The 23991-nt window shown below is 49.7% G+C and overlaps 1 protein-coding gene across 3 annotated transcripts; it reads left to right on the plus strand.

The window, feature by feature from the left end:
- Positions 1–555: 555 nt before the first annotated feature.
- On the plus strand, positions 556–23197 carry RHBDD1 (rhomboid domain containing 1). 3 transcript variants are annotated; one of them, XM_032974986.2, is made up of 7 exons: positions 556–620; positions 2767–3215; positions 4148–4283; positions 5248–5327; positions 7114–7170; positions 21276–21401; positions 22627–23197. In XM_032974986.2, the coding sequence occupies exons 2-7, from the start codon at positions 2774–2776 to the stop codon at positions 22704–22706; spliced, it is 921 nt and encodes a 306-aa protein (XP_032830877.2). In that variant the 5' UTR covers positions 556–620; positions 2767–2773; the 3' UTR covers positions 22707–23197. The 3 variants fall into 3 exon arrangements, with proteins under 3 accessions (XP_032830877.2, XP_032830876.2, XP_032830873.2); XM_032974985.2 differs by having other exon boundaries at positions 583–715; XM_032974982.2 differs by having other exon boundaries at positions 586–826.
- The last annotated feature ends 794 nt before the right edge of the window (positions 23198–23991 follow it).

Genomic DNA, 23991 nt, shown 5'->3' on the forward strand with positions numbered 1-23991 from the left:
CTGATGAGACCCAGACATATGGAAAACCGGCCAAGAGTTGGCGACGTGCTTCCGCTTGCTCTGCAACGCTGGCCTTGGTCTGCACAGGTCACCGGGGGCTGACGGGTTGGTGCATCGTCTCCTGTGCACAGGCCTGGAGATTCCACATTGCTATGGCCGAGCCTTCTCATTGGTAGGCGTTGTGGTCGCCCATCTGGCCACGAAGCGGGCTCGATCCTGCTGCTTTTGCAGGATCTGCGAGGGGAAACCTCGTCTATTCGCCTGGCGCCGTCACAAGAACGTGGAACGTCCGCGGCACATGTGCGACAAAGAGCTTGGCAGCTCCTCGGATTTCTCGAGAGATAAAAACATTTCCCTTCGCTGACTTCGCGCGCTCACGGTGAGGGGGCGGGAGATCACGTGGTACAAGGCGCAAGGAGAGGGGGGTGCGGGAGAAGGGGGGTGGTGGCGAGGGGGAGGCGCAGCACCTATTGGCTCGCCGAGTTACCGGCATCGCAGCGCGGACCAATCGTGTGCCCGGGACGTTTTGGTGGAGGAGGGGCGGGGCGAGCCCCCAACCCGCTCGCTGGTCACGTGATGACAAGTTTCGCCGTTTGCGAATAGGAAGTCACGCGCGGACGGTCCGTTAGGAACACCGCAGAGCGCTGTTGTTGTTTACTCTCGTTGTTGTTGTTTACTCTTGTTGTTGTTGCTGCTGCTGCTGCTGCCGCTGCTGGTGAGGAGAGCCGTCGGGGGGCTGCTGCCTTCTCCCGTGAGGCAATCGCTTGACCGTGAGAGAGGCCCCAGGGCTAGCGCCCGTGCCGTCACTGCGGCGCCAATGGGATCGGTAAAGGACGCGAGATGTTGTATTGCTCGCCCTAGCAACGTGGAGTTTACCACCGCTGGCTGTGCACAGGAGATGCGCGCCGATGCCCCGTGATGTTAACTCCTTCGCCTGGTATACAGGAGGTCGTGGGTTTGACCCCGACCCTGACGCCTGCTGCTGTATATTTGGATTTGTCGGCGTCTCTCTCCCCGTGGTCGCGTGGATTTGTCTCCGGGTCTTCCTCCGGTTCTCCACATTTAGAATCAACTCTCACGCGCTTTGGTGTTATTTGGCTGCTGCTATGAATGACCACGCGACGACGATGATGATGATGAGTCACTTTGGTTGAACTGTCATTGGTGAACAGCGCGGGTCGCTTCGGAAAAAGAGCGACGTGGCAGCTCGGTGGGGCCTTGAGTAAAATTAACAAAACTTAGTTTCGAGTAAGCCCGTTGCGAGAGCGTTACGGCTAAGCACGGAGGGAGCGGGGCCCACGATGCCTCCGATCGTTGCGCAACGACTGCTCCAGCCATCAGAGTCCCGCCGAGTCTCGAGACGCCCTCATCCACGAGGGTCCTGCCCAACGGTTGCGCGCAACAGGAGGCGATGTTTTGATGTTGCTGCTGTGGCAGTGATTGTAAAGTTACCTCGCGTGAAAATTTTTTTTTTTACCCTACCCTGGCAAAACAGGAGTTGTGTTCGGATGTATCAAATAGATACCTTTTGCAACAATGCATCAAGTCCGCATTAACCACACGTTACTTGCGGCAAAACATGCAAGCAAACATGATCTCTGATCATGTGTGTGCATTGTCTTTGATACGGATTGACCTTCACCAGAGATAGCCTTTTTATGGCCTAGTCTCACCACCAGTGTTAGACTAGAGAACGCCAAAAGACAAACAGTACAAAGGAAATGCAAGTATCAGAGCACTTATAGCTCGGGTCGATAGATATATCTATGGGACCTGTTTGCCAGTATCCTGATATACAGGATACTGTATATCAGGATACTGACGCCTGCTGTATTTTTAGAGTTTGCGTGTCTCTCCCCATGGTAGCGTGGATTTTGCTCCGGGTCCTCTGGTTTTTCCCTTAAACATTTGAATCAGCATCACGTGTTTAGAGTAGATGGCTGCTATACATTTCCACACGATGATAAGCCACTTTGTTGAGATATCATTTGTGATGACCAAGTCACTTCTGAAAAAGCGCTACATAGCTCAGTAGGCCTTACCTGTAAAATAAATTGTAGTTTAGTTTTAGTGTGATCCCAATTGAGTAATTTTCAGGGGCTTGTTCAGCATTGGAATGCCTTGGCCAAAACCAGTTCCACTGTATGTGTGTGGGTTTAGCTATGAGAGTAGGAAACCATAAAACCCAGAGGAAACCCACTCAGAACAGGGGGAGACAGCGTACAAACTGCACCACGCAGTGGCGCCAGTCGGGAATCGAACCCAGGCGTCTCTTGCTGTGAGGCGCGTGTCGCCACCACACCACCCGAGACTTAAGTATTTCCTCCCTGAGTGCTGTGAATGTTCTTGTGATGCCTGTGCAGTATGTTCGCCTATGATGTCGAGCGTGTGAATGTGGAGTTTCTACGATTTCCCCACAATTCTGCGTGGAGTTTTTCTGGATTCTGCTGTTTTCCTCCCAAGATAAACACTTGCAGTGGAACTGGTATTAGCCAAAACACACCCCAGTGCTGAAAATGTACCTGCGAATTGCTCGACTGGGATCACACTGGACATTTGTGAAAAAGAGCTTCATAGCTCATCGGACTCCTTCAGCATAAATACATATTCGAATTCACAGCAGCAGCAGCAGCATCATCGCCCCCTTACTGCAAAAAAACTTGGTAGAACCCTCCTGGTTGAACATGCGAAAGCATAACAATACCGTAATAACGAATAAACGTCCAACTTGTCCTGGACATTGATGTAGAAACTGGTTCTCTGCAGCATTGACATGCGGCGCTACCAGAGGGGCGGCCACTCCCCAGGCATCGGCGTGCTGCTGCTGGGCGGCGAGATGCTCCGCTTCGGCCTCCACCGCATTCCGCCCGTGACGCTGGGCACCATCGGTCTCAACGCCCTCCTGTTCATGGCGCCGTGGGGCGGCCCCCATGCCACCTGCCTGGGCGTGGAGGCCGTGTGGGGTCGCTGTGATTGGCGGCGCCTGGCGCTGGCGCCCGTGCACCACGCCGACGACATGCACCTCTACTTCAACATGATCTCCGCGCTGTGGAAGGGCGTCGCGCTGGAGGGCCGGCTGGGCAGCGTGCGTTTCGGCACCCTGCTGCTGACGTTGGCGGCGCTGACAGGCGTGGTGCAACTAGCGCTGGCCGCCGCCCTGGCCTTCGCCACGGGCAGCTACTCCTACATGGAGCAGTGCGCCATCGGTTTCTCCGGTAGGCACTACCCCCCCCCGCCCCACCGTGCCGCGGGAGTGCCAGAATTCTCGTGTGAAATGCCCTGGGGATTCGAGAGCCTGCAGGACATCTGTGAGAAAGAGCTTTACAGCTCATCGGAACCTCCAGCATAAATATTCTCAAATGGAGCAGACCATCTTGTTCCGGCATCATAGGCCCAATTTTGCCTAATAAAAAAATATATATCCATAAGAGGTTTTTGGGTTAGATCGGGTAAATATATAAATGTGTCGTTAAAACCCGCCACCACCCGACACAGCTAACTAGTAAGGGTTGTCACATAAACAGAACGTGCCAATTCGTCACTAGTACAGCACACCGGTGTGTTGGAGAGCCAGCCGCAACATTTACAAACAGTACGACGTTTCTCCAGTAATTGTAACTAGCTTCATAAGGCGACAGCCAGATTTGTGGAGAAGTCTTTCTGTTTCGTTTATTATATAGAGGCGTAGATGTGTTGACCACCCTTCTGTGCTCTTGCACAATGTGGGGTGGGGGGGATTACTGATGCAACTTACATTTTTCATGTGCATTATGCGAGCATGTGCATTATGTGACAACCCTTACTAGTTGACTGTGTCGGGTGGTGGCGGGTTTTAACGACACATTTATTTTTTTACACGCTCTAACCCAAAAACATGGATGTTATTGGTTGCGAAAGCCTACGTGTTAAACCAAAAAAATATATACGACTCAATTGGGATCACACATAGCAGCAGCGATCTTCGCCCCCACTGGCAGACTGATGCCCACTTGCAGGCCAGGTGTTGAGTTACGGGGGGGGGGGGGCTTCCCTTTGAACTTTTGAGATGCGATGGCGCTTGCCGTGAAGGGCGCCACATCAGAGACAAAATGAAGGTGACCGCGGCGTGCCTTGCACCTGCCCCCCCGCTGCACCCCGTGCCCTCCAGGTGTCCTGTTTGGACTCAAGGTGATCAACAACCACTACAACCCTGGCGGAGTGACCTATGTGATGAACACATTCCCCATGCAGAACCGCTACGCATGCTGGGCCGAGCTCGTCGTCATCCACCTGCTGGTACCCAGGTCTGCACGCCCCCCCCTCTCCCCCCCTTGGGTCAATTCCATCGCACGCACCCCTCATGAACGTTGGGAGCTTAGGCTTTTTGTGGAACTGACCCCCTGAGCCTCAAGCTACAAAACATCCTGGTGTGGTCTGAAAAAAAAACTTTCCCGGTAGGTTAATAATAAAACAAAAAAAATATGTAAACTTTATTTTTCCAGGTAAGGTCCACTGAGCTGTGTAACTCTTTTTAAAAAAAGCAGACTTGGCCAGAAATGATCAATTAATGGAGTGGCTTATGTGGAAATGTATAGCAGCAGCTAAATACTCAAAACACATGATTCTAAATGTGGAGGGAAAAACCTGGAGGACCGAGGATAAAAATCCATGCGACCACTGGGAGAACGAATATACAGACGTCAGGGTTTGAATCAAACCCACGACCTGTATACCAGGGGAGGTAGTTAACATCTCGCCACTACAGCACGATGACTATATGTGATCCAATAATGCATCTTCAGCCATAATGGCCGTGTCCCGGTGTACCCTTGCAAAAGCTTCAGTGAAAATCGGGATTTTGTCATCGTTTTAAAACTCTCTGGCTTCCTGCTTGACCCTTGATGTTGCGAGTGGGTAGAGGTACCTGAGTAGTGGGAGAGGCTACCTGAGTAATATGAAGGGCTATCTGAGCATTGGGAGGGGCTACCTGAGCAGTGGGATGGGTTACCTGAGCAGTGGGCGGAGCCTACACCTTTTCTGTAGCTTCCAAAACGCCTCACCTGAAACCATAACTCAGGCGCAATAACCCGAACGCCAAAACGCTGGGCAACTTCACTTAAAATGCAGGTGGTGAGTCGCGTGGCGATCTCAATCATTGGGGGGGCAGAGACGCTTGGATTATAGATGTTCTAAACCTAACACCCCCCCCCCCCCCCCCCCGTCTCTTCCTCTCTCTGTCTCCCCTCTCTCCTCTCTCTGTGTGTGCAGGGCGTCATTCATCGGGCACCTGTCAGGGATCCTCGTGGGCCTTGTCTACGTGCACAGTCCTCTGCGTCGCTTGCTGGACAGTACGCCGCTCCGCTCTCCCACTCACCTCTTCCTCTCGCCTCTCCCCCTCGCCTCTGGCTGCAGAATAAGAATTGTCGGAATTGATTTATTTGTACTCGCGGAATCTGATGAGCCGTAGAGCTCTTTTTCACAGATGTCCGGTTTCTTGGGCTTGCTTGGGTCGGGGGCCACGTCACGGAGTGACGGAGCGAGTTTGAGACGGACTTCTAAAACACATCGCAGGTGTTTCCTGCCCCAATGACCATTGAGGCGGTGCTCAACCCCTGAGTCGGAGGTGCAAATTCCGCATTCCTATGGCAGGGCAGGTATTTTCGGAGGACAGCGGCTGTCGATCGACCCTCCAATGTGGTGCTTATTTAATTGACCACCGGAGGGAGGGCTGATGGGCTCAGTCAATCCCCCCCTACAACCAGCATGTGGATTCGCCACCATGGAACCCCATGGTAGTGAGATGTTAACTATTTCGCCTGGTATACAGGAGGTCGTGGGTTTAATCCCAACCCTGACATCTGCTGTATATTTCGTGTGTCTCTCTCTCCCCGTGGTCGCAAGGAATTTTCTCCGGTCCTCCGGTTTTTCTCTCCACGTTTAGAATCAACATCACGCGTTTAGAGTATTTGGCTGCTGCTATACATTTTTACGTGATATAGCCAGCACGCTTCTGAAAAAGAGCTGTAGAGCTCAGTGGGCCATACCTGGTAAAATAATGAAATAGTTTTAGTATTCTTGGTTCTTTCGGTAAAGTGACGTTGAAGGGAAACAATAAAATAATAAAATATATATAAAACAATCAAATTCTCACGACGTTTCGACTGTAACACAAACTGTAACACAAACAGTTTGTGTTACAGTCGAAACGTCGTGACACAAACAGTTTGTGTTACAGTCGAAACGTCGTGAGAATTTTATTGTTTTATATATTTATTATTTTATTGTTTCCTTTCAACGTGACTTTACCGAAAGAACCAAGAATATGAATCACTGCAGTCACGAAAGCTTTAAATCAAAATATAGTTTTAGTAGTTTAGTCCGGTTTCTTGCGAGATACTCGCTCCACCGCTGAGCTCTCTGGCCTGGTCCCGGAGTCGTGAAGCATTTGGTGACCTTCGCCACGAACCCTGTGACCTGAGTTTAATTCCTGGACAGGGCGGCACCGCTACAACCGATACGCCAAGACAAAGGTCCCCCGTGTCGCCTGCACAGGCTATTTGGGCAAGTGCTCTTAGCGAGCACCTATAAAGGCCGGCGTGGAGAACCATGCTTGGCCGCCTTTGTCTCCCCATTCCTGATGTTTAAGGACGAGTCGAACTCGGGGAGGCTACGGACCAGTTTATATATTCGTCACCGATTTTGGGAATCAAATTTGGCAGTGCACTAACCACTGCACCACCGCTGGCAAGATAAAGATCCCCTGTATAGCCTGAACAGACTGTTGGGGCAAGTGCTGTTAGCGAGCACCTATGAAGGCCGGCACGGCACACGAGGGGGTGGATGGCTAGTACCACGCCCGGCTGCCTTTGTCTCCCTAGTGGCGGTGCTTACACGTCACACCAGGTACTCATTTGAGGCTGAGTCGACCTGGGGAGGCCCAGGTTCACATAATCATCACTGGTGTTGGCCGTGAGCGGGAATCAAACTCAGGTGGCTGGGTTCATAGCGCAGCACACTAACCACTACACTACCGCTCCTCACTGTCGACTGGCACACATACAGACACATGCACTCCCCTCCCTCCCATCTTTCCATGATGGCAGCATCAATAATTGCATGGTTTATGTCGCGTAGATGCCGTGGTGTTTGGGTCAAGGATCCTGCGCAGAGTATTCTACAGCGAACATGCCGGTGAGTGGGGGGGGCGTGGAGGGTGAAGGGGGGTGGGTGGGGTGGGGGCAGTGTTGACCAAATCGCTACCGAGCTGGTGGCGGCGAGCGTGTCGGCAAAGCCATGCTGTCGTCGCGTTGTTGGCCACACTGCGGTTCGCCCCTTGGGGCCTCCGGCGTTGGCTCGGTAATTGTCACGAGAAAGGTCCCGGGCCTTGGCAAAGCGGGGCGTGCTGTGCGTGTGTCGTCGTGCTGCGCATGTGCGTGTAGCCGCGCTTGTTGGCGTGCGGGCGGCCATGCGCGTGCTTGTGCCGGTGAGCGAGTTTGCGCGTGCGCTTTGGTTCCTGTGAATGCTCTGTCTGGTACGCGCTTGCGTGTGTGTGTTTCTTTTTCTCCATGAACGTGTTATGCCCCGCTGTGTCTCGCGAGACATAAATAATACGTGATGGTGCGGAGAGAGCATGGGAGGAGGAGCAGAGGAGGAGCGCCGTGCCTGCGCGTGCGTGCGAGTGCTTGCGAGCGTGTGCGTGCCTGTGCGCGCATACACTTGCGAGTGCTTGCGTGCGTGTGTGCGCTTGTGTGCGTGTGTGCGCTTGCGTGCGTGCGCGCGTGTGTGAGAGCGTGTGCGTGCGCGCGTGCGAGCGTGTGCGTGCGTGCGTGCGTGTGTGCGAGCGCGCGCGTGCTTGCCTGCGCTTGCATGCGTGTCGACCGATATTGCAAATCAATGTCCCCTTTACGATTCTAGGAATCGTCGCTATTCCTTGGCCAGATTGGTTTACCGGATCGATTGCTCCTCAGTGCTCTCCAATTAAGGTTGGAAACTTGCGTGCGTCAGCTCCGTCCGTATCGCTGTCTGTCACGCGGGGGTCACAATAACTCGTCAGGATGATCTGAATTAAAAGTGTAAAGTTGTGTGGCTATCGAGGAACTCGCCTTTGGAAAAAAACTAGCCACATTGTTCAAAGCACTGCCCCAAGCCATTATAATCGGTGCCGAACAGAGAAAAGCCTTTGGCTCAGGCGCCCCGCACGCACCTCTCCCTACGAGGCCACCGCACACGGCGTCCCTTGCCACCGTGTGTGGCACAGTTCTGTTGCTCCATGCCACCGGTACTGTCCGCGTGGTGTCACAGGGAGGGGGAGCCTGGCCTGAACGTGTCCACCCCGCTCGCTGCCTTTGCTTTGTTTGTAATAATTTGTCGAATTTGAGCCATGACAGAGTAAACATGGGCGGCAGGCGCCCCCACCACCTCCACCACCACCGCCACCACCATCGCCGCCACCACCACCACCACATGCGTGCGTGCGTGCGCGACTGCCATCAGACGGTACCTACAATATTTATTAGCTCGCCAGGGGGAGGGGCCTGGGGAGGTCTTGGGAGGAGGGTTGAGAGGGGCGAAGGGGTGGGTGGTCTGCCACAGAGATTTATCTTTCTTAGGCTGATTTTGCAGAGTAGAGAGAAAGAGATGGAAAGAAGACTCGGATTTGAAAACAAACGAGATGAAGACATCACGTCAACCGTTAGGATAAGTATGTGAGCTTTGGCTGGATGCGACCCGGCTCGAAGACACGATCACAATAAAAAATATTTATTCATACTTGAACAATCCGATGAGACGGGCGACGGAGTGGCAGCCAAGGGATGGAACGTGCCAGAGAATAAATCTTCCGCGGAGATGGAGCGATGACGAAATCGGCTCCTTCCGCCAGCGCACCTTCATTTATTTATTTTAACGACCCGAGACACAAGGATGAGACCTCGTTTTGCGAGAGCGACCCCGGGGTCGCCAAACGGGCGAACGCAATGTGCCGGGCGTGATCGCGTGTGAGCGTGGAGATGGTGACGGCTCTTGGAGGGCCTTCATCCAGCAGCTCATGGAGGCCATGGCCGGCTGTGAGGAGCGGAGAAGTCCCCGGCCGGCCCTGAGGCCCCCTGACGTCTGGGGCTGTGCTCAGAATGGCCGAAAGGCGTCTGAATGTTTAAAAAGTCGATGCAGCCGCCCGTGAATGCCTTGCCCTGACACCTCCACAGCGAAACGCGCTCAGCCGCGGGGCCCGGTGGGGAGGGGTGGGGGTGCCAGGGGGAGGGGTGGGGGTGCCAAGGTGGGGGGGGCGGGGGGTGCCGGTGGGAGGGGGGTCCCACCTCCCCGGTTTGGCTAACGACGGGGGAGGAGCGAGGATTTAAATCGGGAAAGGAAATTGGTTGATTAAATAAGTGGAAATTCAACTGAGATACGAGGAGGAGGAGGTGCACTTGATGTTGTCATCGGATCTAATGCTTTATCATCGAAGGTTGAATAGCTTTAGCTCTGTCCATCTGTTTGTCTCTCTGTTCGTCCATCTGTTACTTCCGTCTAGTCCGAGTGAGGGGGGAGAGGAATAAGGTGTTTGTGTGTGTTCATGTGACGTTGTCGCCCTGTGGGCAACAAGGCCAATCTCTCATAGCTGGATTTTTAATTGCCAAATGTTGGGAAGGCCTTTGATCAGTACGTTCCGGTTTCCTGTACGGCGAGTTACTAGATACAGTGAGGGAAAAAAGTATTTGATCCCCTACTGATTTTGTACGTTTAACCCAGTGACAAAGAAATGATCAGTCTATAATTTTAATGGTAGGTTTATTTCAACAGTGAGAGACAGAATAACAAAAAATTCTAGAAAAACGCATATCAAAAATGTTATAAATTGATTTGCATTTTAATGAGGGAAATAAGTATTTGACCCCCTCTCAATCAGAAAGATTTCTGGCTCCCAGGTGTCTTTTATACAGGTAACGAGCTGATATTAGGAGCACACTCTTAAAGGGAGTGCTCCTAATCTCAGCTTGTTACCTGTATAAAAGATACCTGTCAACAAGCAATCAATTAATCAGATTCCAAACTCTCCACCATGGCCAAGACCAAAGAGCTCTCCAAGAATGTCAGAGACAAGATTGTAGACCTACACAAGGCTGGAATGGGCTACAAGACCATTGCCAAGCAGCTTGGTGAGAAGGTGACAACAGTTGGTGCGATTATTCGCAAATGGAAGAAACACAAAAGAACTGTCAATCTCCCTCGGCCTGGGGCTCCATGCAAGATCTCACTTCGTGGAGTTGCAATGATCATGAGAACGGTGAGGAATCAGCCCAGAACTACACGGGAGGATCTTGTTAATTATCTCAAGGCAACTGGGACCATAGTCACCAAGAAAAAAATTGGTAACACTACGCCGTGAAGGACTGAAATCCTGCAGCGTCCGCAAGGTCCCCCAGCTCAAGAAAGCACATATACATGCCCGTCTGAAGTTTGCCAATGAACATCTGAATGATTCAGAGGACAGCTGGGTGAAAGTGTTGTGGTCAGATGAGACCAAAATGGAGCTCTTTGGCATCAACTCAACTCGCCGTGTTTGGAGGAGGAGGAATGCTGCCTATGACCCCAAGAACACCATCCCCACCGTCAAACATGGAGGTGGAAACATGCTTTTGGGGTGTTTTTCTGCTAAGGGGACAGGACAACTTCACCGCATCAAAGGGACGATGGACGGGGCCATGTACCGTCAAATCTTGGGTGAGAACCTTCTTCCCTCAGCCAGGGCATTGAAAATGGGTCGTGGATGGGTATTCCAGCATGACAATGACCCAAAACACATGGCCAAGGCAACAAAGGAGTGGCTCAAGAAGAAGCACATTAAGGTCCTGGAGTGGCCTAGCCAGTCTCCAGACCTTCATCCCATAGAAAATCTGTGGAGGGAGCTGAAGGTTCGAGTTGCCAAACGTCAGCCTCGAAACCTTAATGACTTGGAGAAGATCTGCGAAGAGGAGTGGGACAAAATCCCTCCTGAGATATGTGCAAACCTGGTGGCCAACTACAAGAAACGTCTGACCTCTTTGATTGCCAACAAGGGTTTTGCCACCAAGTACTAAGTCATGTTTTGCAGAAGGGTCAAATACTTATTTCCCTCATTAAGATGCAAATCAATTTATAACATTTTTGACATGCGTTTTTCTGGATTTTTTTGTTGTTATTCTGTCTCTCACTGTTCAAATAAACCTACCATTAAAATTATAGACTGATAATTTCTTTGTCAGTGGGCAAACGTACAAAATCAGCAGGGAATCAAATACTTTTTTCCCTCACTGTACCTACGCAACTTTACACTCGTACGCCACTCGCGTTGCATCGTCATTGCGAGAGTCACCAGGACCTCGAAGCTGCACGCCGCCGACACCATCAAGGCTGGATTATGGACCGGGCTAGTGGTGCCAGTGCCCCGGGGCCTTGGACTGCCAGGGGGCCTCCATGCCTCAGGCCGTGCACGGTATGTGGCCCACGACTTTTGAAGGAAGTTCAACGCCAGGGCCCTCAATGCGCACATCGCAAGCTGACCACTAGGCCCCTGGGTGCTTATAGCGTGAGCTAACCACTGGGGCCTCCCAGACCCTTCAGCGCTTGCAATGTGAGGGCCCCCAGGCCCCTTGGTGTTTAAAATGTGAGCTCACCACTACTGCTCCCCAGACCCCTCGGCGCTTACAGTGTGAGAGCTCCCAGGCCCCTTGGCGTTTTTTTAAAGAGTGAGCTGACCACTAGGGCCCCTAGGCTCCTGGGGCTTAAAGCGTGATCTGACCACTGGAGCCACTGGGCCCCTGGGCCCCTTGGCCCCTCGGCACCTACAGTGTGAGGGCCCCTGGGCCCCTCTACGATTAAAGCATGAGCTGACCACTAGGGCCCCCGGGCCCCGCAGCGCTTACAATGTGAGGTCCCTCAGTGCTTAAAGCGCGAGTTGACCACTGGGGCCCCGGGCCCCTGGGTGTTTACAGTGTGAGTTGACCACTAGGGCCCCCAGGCCCCTCGGTGCATACATCGAGCGTAACACCTGGCCCCTTGGTACATATAGTGCATGCTTAAAACGAGAGCCTCTCGGGGAGTACAGTACTTCTGTACAACTGAGCCACTGGTTGGCAATCTACAATATGCTGTGACATGATCCAATATTCACCAACAAGTCAGTTCATTCTGCATAACTAGACAGTTTTAAGGGCGTCATTATTGCAAGCCTTTGGTAGCCTTACCGTAACTAGCTATCTCTTTATTTTAGCTAGCTGCCCATTTTCCCTAGCTAGCTGCCCATATGATTCAGCTTGTTAACAGAAATTAGTTATCTAGCTGCCATTTTTGCCAGCTAGCTGCCCTTACAACCAAATTGGCTGCACTAAAAAGCCAGCTAGTGACACCGAGGGCTTGTCATTTGTTGAGAGCTTAGCCGTTGACAAATAGGTTATTAAAAATACACCGCGGTTTTGTGAAACATTAAAAATGGCAAAAGCTATATTTTTTTAATACACTAACGCATATATTCGAGACCCAATCAATGCTTAAAGATTAAGGGAAATCCCATTCATTTTTTCCATAGACCGTCTGTTTTTAGATCCACGGAAGTAGATAATGCTAACGTTGACATGCAAATTGTTGACAGCTCTTTTTCCCCTCCCCATCGATGGGGTGTGGCCTATGTGCATAGTTTCCACCAAGTAATTTCACTGACTTATCAGAAACATTTGGTGGTTTTTCAGCCAATGAAAAAAAAAGTTATCTTTTGAATTTAAAGCAACATAATTCTCTCTGTGTCAGGCAGGTTTACAAGACAATTTTTGGTCGGAATAGCTACAGACATGCCCGTTTTCTTGCTTGGTATGCCACAGTAATATATTCAGAGACTTTTAATCTTTTTCTAAAACAACAGTCTTTTTTCAAAGGCTATTTCAACAATCCCTCTTAAGGGTTATTTTCGAACAACCTTCTTAAAGGGTTAGGGTTATTTTCTTTCACGTGCTTTTTTCTTTTTTTCTTTATCTACTAAAAGCTCCCTTTAGGTACAAGTAGACTATAAAATACTACCACTTCATTGTATTTCTAACAAGAGTATTTGAAAGGTGTTGTCATTAATATATTAAAATATATTCATATAAATATCATACTAGTTCTTAAATATGGACCGCAAACGGAATAGTGGTGCTTCCAAAAGGAAATACAAAAAAGAAAAGGAGGCAAGAGGCAGTTTTGCTTCAAGTGTTGTATTCATCTTCTTGGTTCTTTCGGTAAAGTCACGTAGAATGGAGATAAAATAATACAAATAAAACATAATAAAATAAAAATTCCCACGACGTTTTGGCCACAACACAAGTAGCCTTCAGGTGAAGAAACAGGACTGTCCAGAAGACAGCGCTAGAGTGAGCACTGCCAAGCAAGGGCCGCGTCTTTTAAGCTGTGTGGACGGAATTAACATGAATTGGCATGTTACCCAACCCCACCTCCGGAGGTGATGAGAGGGGGGCGCCCAAGGGCCAAAGGGGAAAGCCGGACAGCCAAGGTGCGCTGCTATGTCCTATGCTATAAACTGGACTGCTATGCAATACAATATGCCTTCCAATCTAAACTACATGGTATAATATATCCATAGAAAAAATTCCACCTTTGAATTATACAATGCGTTACTGTACACTACCATATAAAATATTAGACTTGTAATATTACACTGTCTTATTCTGTCAACCCTAATGTATGACATACTGCTGTATATTCACGATTCAATTACGATACTATAGCCTTATGAATTATGTTAAACATTACGATGCTGTACTATTTATTATTATACCACATGCTATAAACCATACTATTGACCGTGGTGTGAAAGATATCAAGAGGCAGTGCCAGCGAATGGACTGCGGTCTGAAGGTCACCGTAAAATACAATCAATTAAGAACTGAAATGGTTTATAACATCTTTCCAATGGTTACGAAGCCAGAATCCATCTTCTCGGTTGAAATTGTCTCTGTGTTTGTATATGTGGATGGCCTCATGAACGAATCTCTCATGGTAGCCGGATGGCTTGCAAAGAACCTCCGTCTTGGAGAAGTCAATGTCATGTGAGCCCACTGAATTATAACAGTGATCTGCCACGGCTGAGGAGTTAGTCCTACTGTGTTTCAAGTCTGCTTTATGTTTGCGGATGCGGTCCAAGATATGTCGTTTGGTTTCTCCAATGTAGCTGCTACCACAGAGGCAACTTAGTTTGTAAGCGCCCGGGTACTGTATATCTGGAACCACATCTTTTAAAGACGGAACCAGATCACGGATTTTATGTACTGTGTTGAATCGGACCTGGATCATGTGTTTATTCAGGATTTTGGAGATCTTTTTTGTGACCCCCGCAATGTAGGGTAAGGTGATGGTTTTGAATGGCTCCTCAAGAGGAACCTTCTTCGTGACTGGAGTGATTGCTTTGCGGATTGTGTAGTCGGAGTAACCATTAGCCTTGAGAGTTTGGTGTACGTGTTTGAGTTCCCTGGCAATGTGATCCTGGTCGGAAATGCATTGGGCTCTATGGTATAGAATCTTGATGAGGGAGGTCTTCTGGGATGGATGGTGGTGTGAATCCGGTTTTAAGTAAGCATCTGTATGGGTAGTTTTCCTGTAGACAGAGTGGCTCATTGAACCATCAGGTCTCCTTTTAATTAAGACATCCAAAAAGGGTAGCTTGCCATATTTTCAACCTCCATGGTAAATCTGATGGCTGGATGTATGGAATTGATGTGGTCGAGGAATTGGTCTAGAGCAGGCAGGCCATGTGGCCAGATGACAAAAGTGTCATCCACGTACCTCTTCCATACGGTCGGGCGTAGAGTGGCAGTCTGGATGGCGTCAGTTTCAAATTTTCCATGAACACGTTGGCTACAACCGGGGATAGGGGGGAGCTCATTGGGGTGCCCTGTTTGTAGAAAGTTCTATTCCAGGTGAAGTATGTGTTGGTTAAGCAGTGTCTCACCAGGGGGGGTACATCAGTATGCAGTCCTTGATGAACCAAGTCTTCAATGATTGCGATGGTGTCAGATACCGGAACTTTGGTGAATAAGGAAACCACATCAAAACTGACAAGCAGGTCGTCTGGGGACAGGGAAATGCCCTTGATTGTCAATACCAGGTGAGTAGAGTTTAGTACCGCAGAGGTGGTTTTTCCAATAAAAGTCGCAGGATATCAGACAGAAAACGAGCCAGTTTGTAGGTGCGGGAGTTGATAGTGGAGATGATGGGACGAAGGGGTGTATCTTCTTTATGTATCTTTGGAAGGCCATATAATCTTGGTGGTCTGGCCGCAGAAGGTTTCAACGAGAACTGTTTGGTTTGATCAATTAATGCTGTTGAATCAGAAATGATTTTGTTGATTTTAGTTACCTGGTTGTTGGTGGGGTCGCTTCTTATTTTTGTATAGCTGCCATCGTTGAGTAGTTCCTGAATTTTGTTGTTGTATTCTATTTTGTCCATGATGACAGTGGCATTGCCCTTGTCGGCTGAGAGGATGACAATGTCATCTCTCTTTTTTAATTGAGATAATTCAAAGCACTCATCTTTGCTGATTTTGCTAGGTGGCATCTTAGCGTTTTTATTCATTGCCAACTTCTTTCAAAAACCCTCTGATAGTATAATGACAGCAGCACTATTGTCAGCTGTGAGATAGGAATGAGTTCAGCTTCCAGTAATGTTGTCACTCCCCCAGAGCCATCCTTTGAAGGCAAACCCTCAATAGCTAATGGTATACAAGAACCATTTCCACCTCAGGAGCAGTTGGGTAGTTCACAAGAATCAAATCAGCAACCAAGCCATTCCTGGTGCTATGAGGTCACTGACCCTGCATTATGGCAAAGCACTTCCAGTGACATTGTTAAGTCAGTGCTTATTGAAAGAGGAGCAGTCCCCTTCCAAAACCGCAGGGAAAAATACCCAGCTTCAGTCCGAGATAGAGCGCTTGGTGGAAAGACTAGAAGTTTCAACAATGAGCTTCTGAACCGTATATTGCCAAATGGGCAGAAGGTTTCTAGACAGTGGCTACTGTACTCACCCTCAACAGGTTATGTGTACTGGTTTGCATGCAAATTGTTCTCCAGCAAGCTCGGTGGCTTTAGTCAGGGGTTTAGTGACTGGAAGCACTCTGAAAGAATAGGAACACGAAAAGAGTGCAGAACACAGATCATGCATGCTTGCCTTGCACCAGCGGACAAAGGGCGGTGCTATAGATGCAGATCTCATGCAGCGACTTGATGGGGAATGTAAATACTGGAGGGACATTTTGAAAGAGTTGTAGCAGTGATCAAGTTCTTGGGTGAAAGAGGACTTGCATTTAGGGAAGATGATGGAACGGTTTTGGTCAACCCATGACGGTAATTTCCTTGGCATCCTAGAATTGCTATGACAATTAGACCCATTCTTTGCTGCCCATATAAAAAAGTTTGGTGGAAAAGGAAGAGGCACAGTATCCTATTTGTCATCGACAATATGTGAATAACTCATTGAGCTAATGGGTCAGAAAACTCGCCAAACAATAGCAGATGAGATTCGGGATGCCAAATATTTTCCAATAATTGACTCCACCCCAGACCTGTCACATGTGGACGAAGTGACGTTCATATTCCGGTTTGTTAACAGCAGTGGGAATGTGGTGGAGCAATTCCTGGGCTTTGAGCCAATTGAGAGCCACACTGATAAAAGTTTAACCGACTGTGACTTTGATGGTGGAGGGCCTTAGATTGGACCTCTCAAACTGTAGAGGTCAGTCATGTGACAATGCAAGCAAAATGTCAGGAAAATACAATGGAATACAGGCCCACCTGAAACAAAAAACCCTCTGGTAGAGTATGTGCCTTGCGCAGCGCATTCACTTAACTTAGTGTTAACACCTTAGACGGCAGTAGCCCAGAGGCTGACGAGTTTTTGTAACATGTTGCAGGCACTACACATTTTGCTCTTCATCCACACACAGATGGGGGAAAGTCTTTCGGAAGACAGATGTCAGACTGATATTAAAATCGCTGTCTGGTACTCGGTGGAGTGCTCGGGCATAGTCAGCCAAGGTACTGGAGAAATTCCACCCACATTAGAGAGGCCTTCGGTGCTATGTGCAATGATGATAATGGACACCTTAGACATGGTGTTCATGGCAAATTTCTGGGACGTCATACTTGACCGGTTCCACGCTACAAGCATGCACCTACAGAAAAGTGACATTGACATCTCTGTAGCAGCACAGCTTTTATCTTCATTGAGGGATTTTGTGGCAGGACAGCAAGACCAGTTTGAGGCTTTTGAAAGGGCAGCCTTAAATGTGACAGGTGTCTCTCAGTCATATGAGCACTATCATAAGCGAAAGAGGAAACGCAAAACACTTGCAGATGAGAGCTCAGAGCCAGGTGTGACACTTGAGTGGAGGGAGAAGTTCAAAATAGAAACATTTTATGTGGTCATTGATAAGCTAGTGCCATGCCTTGAATATCGCTTGGATGCTTACAAGCGTTTGACCAGTCTCTTTGGAGTTCTGTTTATGTCAGATCAGGTGTCAAAAACTAGTATCTTGCACTAAAGACGCATTACCTAAATTATCAACAGAAGGTGTATATCGGATTAATTGTTTGTGGCACCGCTACATTGGACAGACGGGACGTAACATCAGCGTAAGACTAAAAGAACATCAGAGAAATATTAAATTATCTCAAACACAACTGTCGGCAGTGGCAGAACATGCTTGTCAACAAGGACACTCAATTGATTTTGACAATGTTGCAGTGGTGTGTAAAACTAATTATTACTGGCAAAGACTAATTAGAGAATCCATTGAAATTGAGAGGAACAAGAATAACTTTAATCGCTCTGACAGCTACAGGCTTAGTGCGGCCTGGAAGCGTATTATTAAATAATACACATTACATTTTGATTGAAAGAATTACTAATCTACAATCATTAATAATCATAACCAATGACTGATTACTAATCGATTATATAATTACAATACCCCCCCCTCTGCCTCTAATCACTGCACCTGATATGAGTTAAGTGATGACGTCACCCTGCTGCTCTATATAAAACCGGGAGCAAGCGAGGGCTTTACCATTCTGGCGAATTGCCCGATGATGCTGGATGTATTTACCACCGAAACGTCGTACTCAAACTGTAAATGTGGATTCACTCTTCAACACACCGGTGGGCTAAAGTAGTGAACTATTTGTCTTTTTGTCAACGTGACACTTTTTTTGCTGATTGGCCGTGTCGGGTGGTGGAGGGTTACGACACATTTATAAATAAACGCGATCTAACCCAAAAACCTTTATTATGAATGTAAATGCACTCTCCGCTACATATCCATCAGACTTGGACATGAACTTTGCCTACTAACTAATCCAATTCAAGTCTTTCATGTTTGACTCTGAGGGTGAGAAGTGCCCAACTAAATTGCTTGAGATGTTGCAGGCACTTAATCTTCAGTCAGTGTTCCCCAATGTTTTCGTGGCACTTCAGATTTTTCTAACTTTGCCAGTGACAAACTGCCTGGGTGAGCAGACATTTTCCCTTTTAGGCAGAATAAAAAATGAGCTGTGGAGTACCATGTGCCAAACACGTCTCAGCTCATTGTCACTTACGTCAATAGAGTCAGACCTTGTCAGACAGCTAGATTTTGATGATCTAGTGGATGATTTTGCGAGGAGGAAGGCAAGAAAGACACCAATATAGGAAAGGGGGGGCCTCCAAAAGACATGTGCCCAGGGGCCTCATGGGACCATGATTCGGGCCTGGACACCATCACCCTGATTTGAAAGGCGTTGAGAAGCAACCGAGTTGGCAAAGTGTATACAGTGAGGGAAAAAAGTATTTGATCCCCTACTGATTTTGTACGTTTGCCCACTAACAAAGAAATGATCAGTCTATAATTTTAATGGTAGATTTATTTGAACAATGAGAGGCAGAATAACAACAAAATCCAGAAAAACGCATGTCAAAAATGTTATAAATTGATTTGCATTTTAATGTGGGAAATAAGTATTTGACCCCCTCTCAATCAGAAAGATTTCTGGCTCCCAGGTGTCTTTTATACAGGTAACGAGCTAAGATTATGAGCACACTCTTAAAGGGAGTGCTCCTAATCTCAGCGTGTTACCTGTATGAAAGACACCTGTCCACAGAAGCAATCAATCAATCAGATTCCAAACTTTCCACCATGGCCAAGACCAAAGAGCTCTCCAAGGATGTCAGGGACAAGATTGTAGACCTACACAAGGCTGGAATGGGCTACAAGACCATTGCCAAGCAGCTTGGTGAGAAGGTGACAACAGTTGGTGCGATTATTCGCAAATGGAAGAAACACAAAAGAACTGTCAATCTCCCTCGGCCTGGGGCTCCATGAAAGATCTCACCTCGTGGAGTTGCAATGATCATGAGAACGGTGAGGAATCAGCCCAGAACTACACGGGAGAATCTTGTCAATGATCTCAAGGCAGCTGGGACCATAGTCACCAAGAAAACAATTGGTAACACACTACGCCGTGAAGGACTTAAATCCTACAGCGCCCGCAAGGTCCCCCAGCTCAAGAAAGCACATATACATGCCCGTCTGAAGTTTGCCAATGAACATCTGAATGATTCAGAGGACAACTGGGTGAAAGTGTTGTGGTCAGATGAGACCAAAATGGAGCTCTTTGGCATCAACTCAACTCGCCGTGTTTGAAGGAGGAGGAATGCTGCCTATGACCCCAAGAACACCATCCCCACTGTCAAACATGGGGGTGGAAACATTGTGCTTTGGGGGTGTTTTTCTGCTAAGGGGACAGGACAACTTCGCATCAAAGGGACGATGGACGGGGCCATGTACCGTCAAATCTTGGGTGAGAACCTTCTTCCCTCAGCCAGGGCATTGAAAATGGGTCGTGCGTGGGTATTCCAACATGACAATGACCCAAAACACACGGCCAAGGCAACAAAGGAGTGGCTCAAGAAGAAGCACATTAAGGTCCTGGAGTGGCCTAGCCAGTCTCCAGACCTTCATCCCATAGAAAATCTGTGGAGGGAGCTGAAGGTTCGAGTTGCCAAACGTCAGCCTCGAAACCTTAATGACTTGGAGAAGATCTGCAAAGAGGAGTGGGACAAAATCTCTCCTGAGATGTGGGCAAACCTGGTAGCCAACTACAAGAAACGTCTGACCTCTGTGATTGCCAACAAGGGTTTTTCCACCAAGTACTAAGTCATGTTTTGCAGAGGGGTCAAATACTTATTTCCCTCATTAAAATGCAAATCAATTTATAACATTTTCGACATGCGTTTTTCTGGATTTTTTTGTTATTCTGTCTCTCACTGTTCAAATAAACCTACCATTAAAATTATAGACTGATAATTTCTTTGTCAGTGGGCAAACGTACAAAATCAGCAGGGGATGAAATATTTTTTCCCTCACTGTATTTGAATCGCTGACCAGAGTGGGGAAGTATGGTCAAACTAAGCGGGTCATATCTTGTAAATCTACAAGACTGCCGTCCTCCTTGGCCCTCTTGGGTTCTCACCCGGTTACACAGAATTGGCTCGAGACGTGCGGCCGCCTAAACGTGACAGACACGGTGTGGTGCTGGTAGGCCACGTTTGCGCTGAGGGCACCAATCCAGTGTGGTGACGTCGCCGCTGCCGTTGCCCCGACTGAGCGAAGGCCATGCCACGGGATTTGCGCCTTTTGTTCATCTCGTTGCATCGATGATGACCGGGGCCATCACGCGGCGATTTGCTTGAGACCGCCTCAAGCGGCTTCAGGTACCGCGGAACCTGGGGAGTAAGGAACCGCACGAGCGTTGCGCTGAGGCCGCCCCTCACGATAATGGGACGTCTCATTTGCCACGGCATCCATTGACGTGCGCGCTTGGTGGGTACGCCGTGACCGGAGAGTTGCCCAGAGCAGGTGCGGTTCGTGTGCTGTCGACGGTAATGGCGGCGATGTGGTGCGACATGCAACACGTAAAATTTTGACTTAAAACTTTCGTGACTGCAGGAATTCATATTCTTTGGTTCTTTCGGTAAAGTCGCGTAGTAAATAAAAATAATAACAAACAAAACACTAATGTAGACTGGAACCTGGTTCTTAATCAGAGTGAGTGTACTGGCAGTCTATAATGTAGACTCGCAATGGTTATTAAGCTGGGTGAGTGTACTGGCAGTCTATAATGCAGACTGTAGCCTGGTTATTAAGTTTGGTGAGTGGTTTCCGCTCATCCCGTCCGCTCCGAGCCGGCGCCCGTGCGCGCGTAACCGGCGCACGTCACCCACGCCTGTCGATCCCCCCCTAGACGCCGCGGGATGGCGCACCCACCACCGCTACGAGCATCGCAGCGCGGAGTTCTGGAGCTACACGGGCGAGACATCGGAGGACGAGGATCTGCAGGAGGCGATGCGAGCCAGCCTGCGTGACACGAGTGAGCAGCGCACCCCCACCCTCCCGGGGTTCATTTGGCACTTGGCGTGGGGTGACGGTCAAAGGGGCAGCGCTGCACCACCGAGAGAGAGAGCGCGAGAGTGTATTTAGGGGACCCTTCCTTGTTTTGGAAGAGGCGAGAGTACCCACAGTTTACCTCACCCACTCGCACTGCGGCGGGAGTGTCTCCATGGGGTGTGTGAATGCACTCTCACTTCTTGTACATTGCTACGTCTGCGCGTGTGTGTGTCTTTGTTAGTGAGTGTGTGTGTGAGGAGCGGTAGTGTAGCGGTTGGCGCGCTGCTCTATGAACCGGGTGACACGAGTTCAATTCCCGCTTAAGGTCACCGAGACCAGTGACGATTATCTGAACCCGGTCATGTGCCTCCCCTAGGTTAACTCAGCCTCAAATGAGTACCTGGTGTGGTGTGTAAACATCGCCACTAGGGAGACAAAGGTGGTCGGGCGTGGTGCTGGCCACCCACCCCCTCGTGTGCCATGCCGGCCTTCACGGGTGCTCGCTAACAACATTTGCCCCAACAGTCTGTTATAGGCTATAGGGGGGATCTTTGTTTTGTGTTTGTGTGTCTATGCATGTGTTTTTGCGCACGCGTGTGTGTGTGTGCAGGCCGCGCTATTGTCGCGGTTAGTGCACTGCTCTATGAACCCAGCGACCTGCATTCGATTCCCACTCGCAACCAATAGCAAGTGGCGAATATTTGAATTAGTCCTAGGCCTCCCCTAGGTCGACTCGCCACTTCAATAAGTACCCGGTGTGGTGTGCATACATCGGCGCTGGGGAGATAAAAGTGGCTGGAAATGGTGTTGACCACACCGCTCCCTTGTGTGCAGTGTTGGCCTTCAGAGGTGCATTTGCCCCAATAGTCCCTTAAAGGCTACACAGGAGATCTTTGTCTTTGCGCTCGCTTTGCATGAATGTGCATGTATATACTTGCATGCGTGTCAATGTGCGTGCGTGCGCGCGCAGTCACGTGTAAAGCGCTCGCGTGTCTGCGTGCGCCTGTGTATGTACGCGCTCGTGTGCGCGCGTTCTTTGTGCTGCCATGCCACTCATTCTCGCGCTCCCTCTTGCACTCCCATCTCCCTCCCGTCGACTCTCCCCGCTTTCCTCCTGACTCCCACTCCCTCCTCTCCCTCACTGCCTCCTCTCCTCATGTTCCTCCAATCACCACCGCCCTCCCGCTGTGCCCGTCACTCCTGTACAGGATCGCCCACCCCCCCTGAGCCGGGATTCCTCTCTCCGGAGGAGCTCAGACGCAGGAGGCTGGAGCGGCTGAGGAGATAGGAGGGTGCCAGCCCGCGGGCGGGCGGGGCTGGGCAGGGTGGGGGTTACCGGTGGACAGACGCACTCGCGTCCACTCGCACGCACTCGCCAACTCACTCACACACTCGCCAGCTCATGCACTCATGCACTCACGCACTCGTTCTCTCGCGCGCGCACTCACACTCACTTGCTGGTACTAATCGCTCCACTATGCGCAGCCCAGCTTGGGCGATGCCTGACACCACGGCCACCGCTCGCAGAGAACGCGCTTGTTCGCACGCGCATGCACTCGCACACTCACGCACGCCCATGCACGCACTCTCACAAGCGCACGAACTCGCTCGCACGCACTCGCACGCACTCGCACGCACTCGCACGCACTCGCACGCACTCGCACGCACTCGCACATGCGCGCACACGCACGCACTCGCACATACTTGCACACGCACACACATTCGCGCGCTCAGTACCGTGCGCTCTTTCTTGTCGCAGCAGATGAAACTTTTATTTTCCGTTGTCGTTTTTGGACTAAGTTATTCTCAAAGGTATGGCCGGGAGCGCTCTGCACGGAACGGTTCGCTTGCGTGCCCGAGACGCCCATGGCCGTTTCAAGCCGAGCGACCGCCCCAGTTAACGTCGTGTGCCGGTCGCATTAACTGCGGGAGTTGCCATGAGCCACCTGCTTCTCCCCTCTTCTCCCCCGTGGTGGACTTTATGGATCCTGTGACACGATTCTAAACGAGTCGGCCGTTGTCCACCGGCCCCCCTCGGTCCAAAATTTTTGCCAAATTATAAAAAACGACACGGCAATTCGCTCGGATCGGTAAAACCGCGTATCTAAATCGCCACCCAGCTGGCAGACTATATCTGTCATTGAAACATAGTGTCTCGTTGGACGTGGCTTTAGGGGGTTTCATGGCAGGGGGAAGGAGGGGAGGGTGGGCTGATAGTTTTAAAGGGGGACCCGGTAATTGGCTACAGACAGAGCTGTCGATTACGATTTTCTCGTCGATTACAAAAGTCAATTGGCCTGAGATGCATTCCTGCTCCAGGGAGCGTCGGTGCACCCCGTTTACAGCCCAGAGCAAGTAGTGGAAATTACGCATTCCTATGACAGGGATGAGTCTATCGAAAAGACAACCACTGTTGACTCCCACACAAAGTGGTACTCATTTTTTCCAGCTCTAGACACACGATTGAGTTTTGTGACTCACGGTCCCAGCTCTAGACACAGTTTAGTGGCTCACGGCACAAGCTCTAGACACAGTTTAGTGACTCATGGTCCCAGCTCTAGACATATTTTAGT

This window comes from Petromyzon marinus, chromosome 55, assembly GCF_048934315.1.
Source record: "Petromyzon marinus isolate PM22_M1 ecotype Great Lakes invasive population chromosome 55, UKy_Petmar_22M1.pri1.0, whole genome shotgun sequence".
Taxonomy (NCBI): domain Eukaryota; kingdom Metazoa; phylum Chordata; class Hyperoartia; order Petromyzontiformes; family Petromyzontidae; genus Petromyzon; species Petromyzon marinus.

Coding starts and splice junctions, on each gene's coding strand:
- RHBDD1 (XM_032974986.2), top strand. CDS start 2,774: ATGCGGCGCTACCAGAGGGGCGGCCACTCCCCAGGCATCGGCGTGCTG. Junction 3,216..4,147: donor GTGCGCCATCGGTTTCTCCG/GTAGGCACTACC, acceptor CGTGCCCTCCAG/GTGTCCTGTTTGGACTCAAG. Junction 7,171..21,275: donor ATTCTACAGCGAACATGCCG/GTGAGTGGGGGG, acceptor ATCCCCCCCTAG/ACGCCGCGGGATGGCGCACC.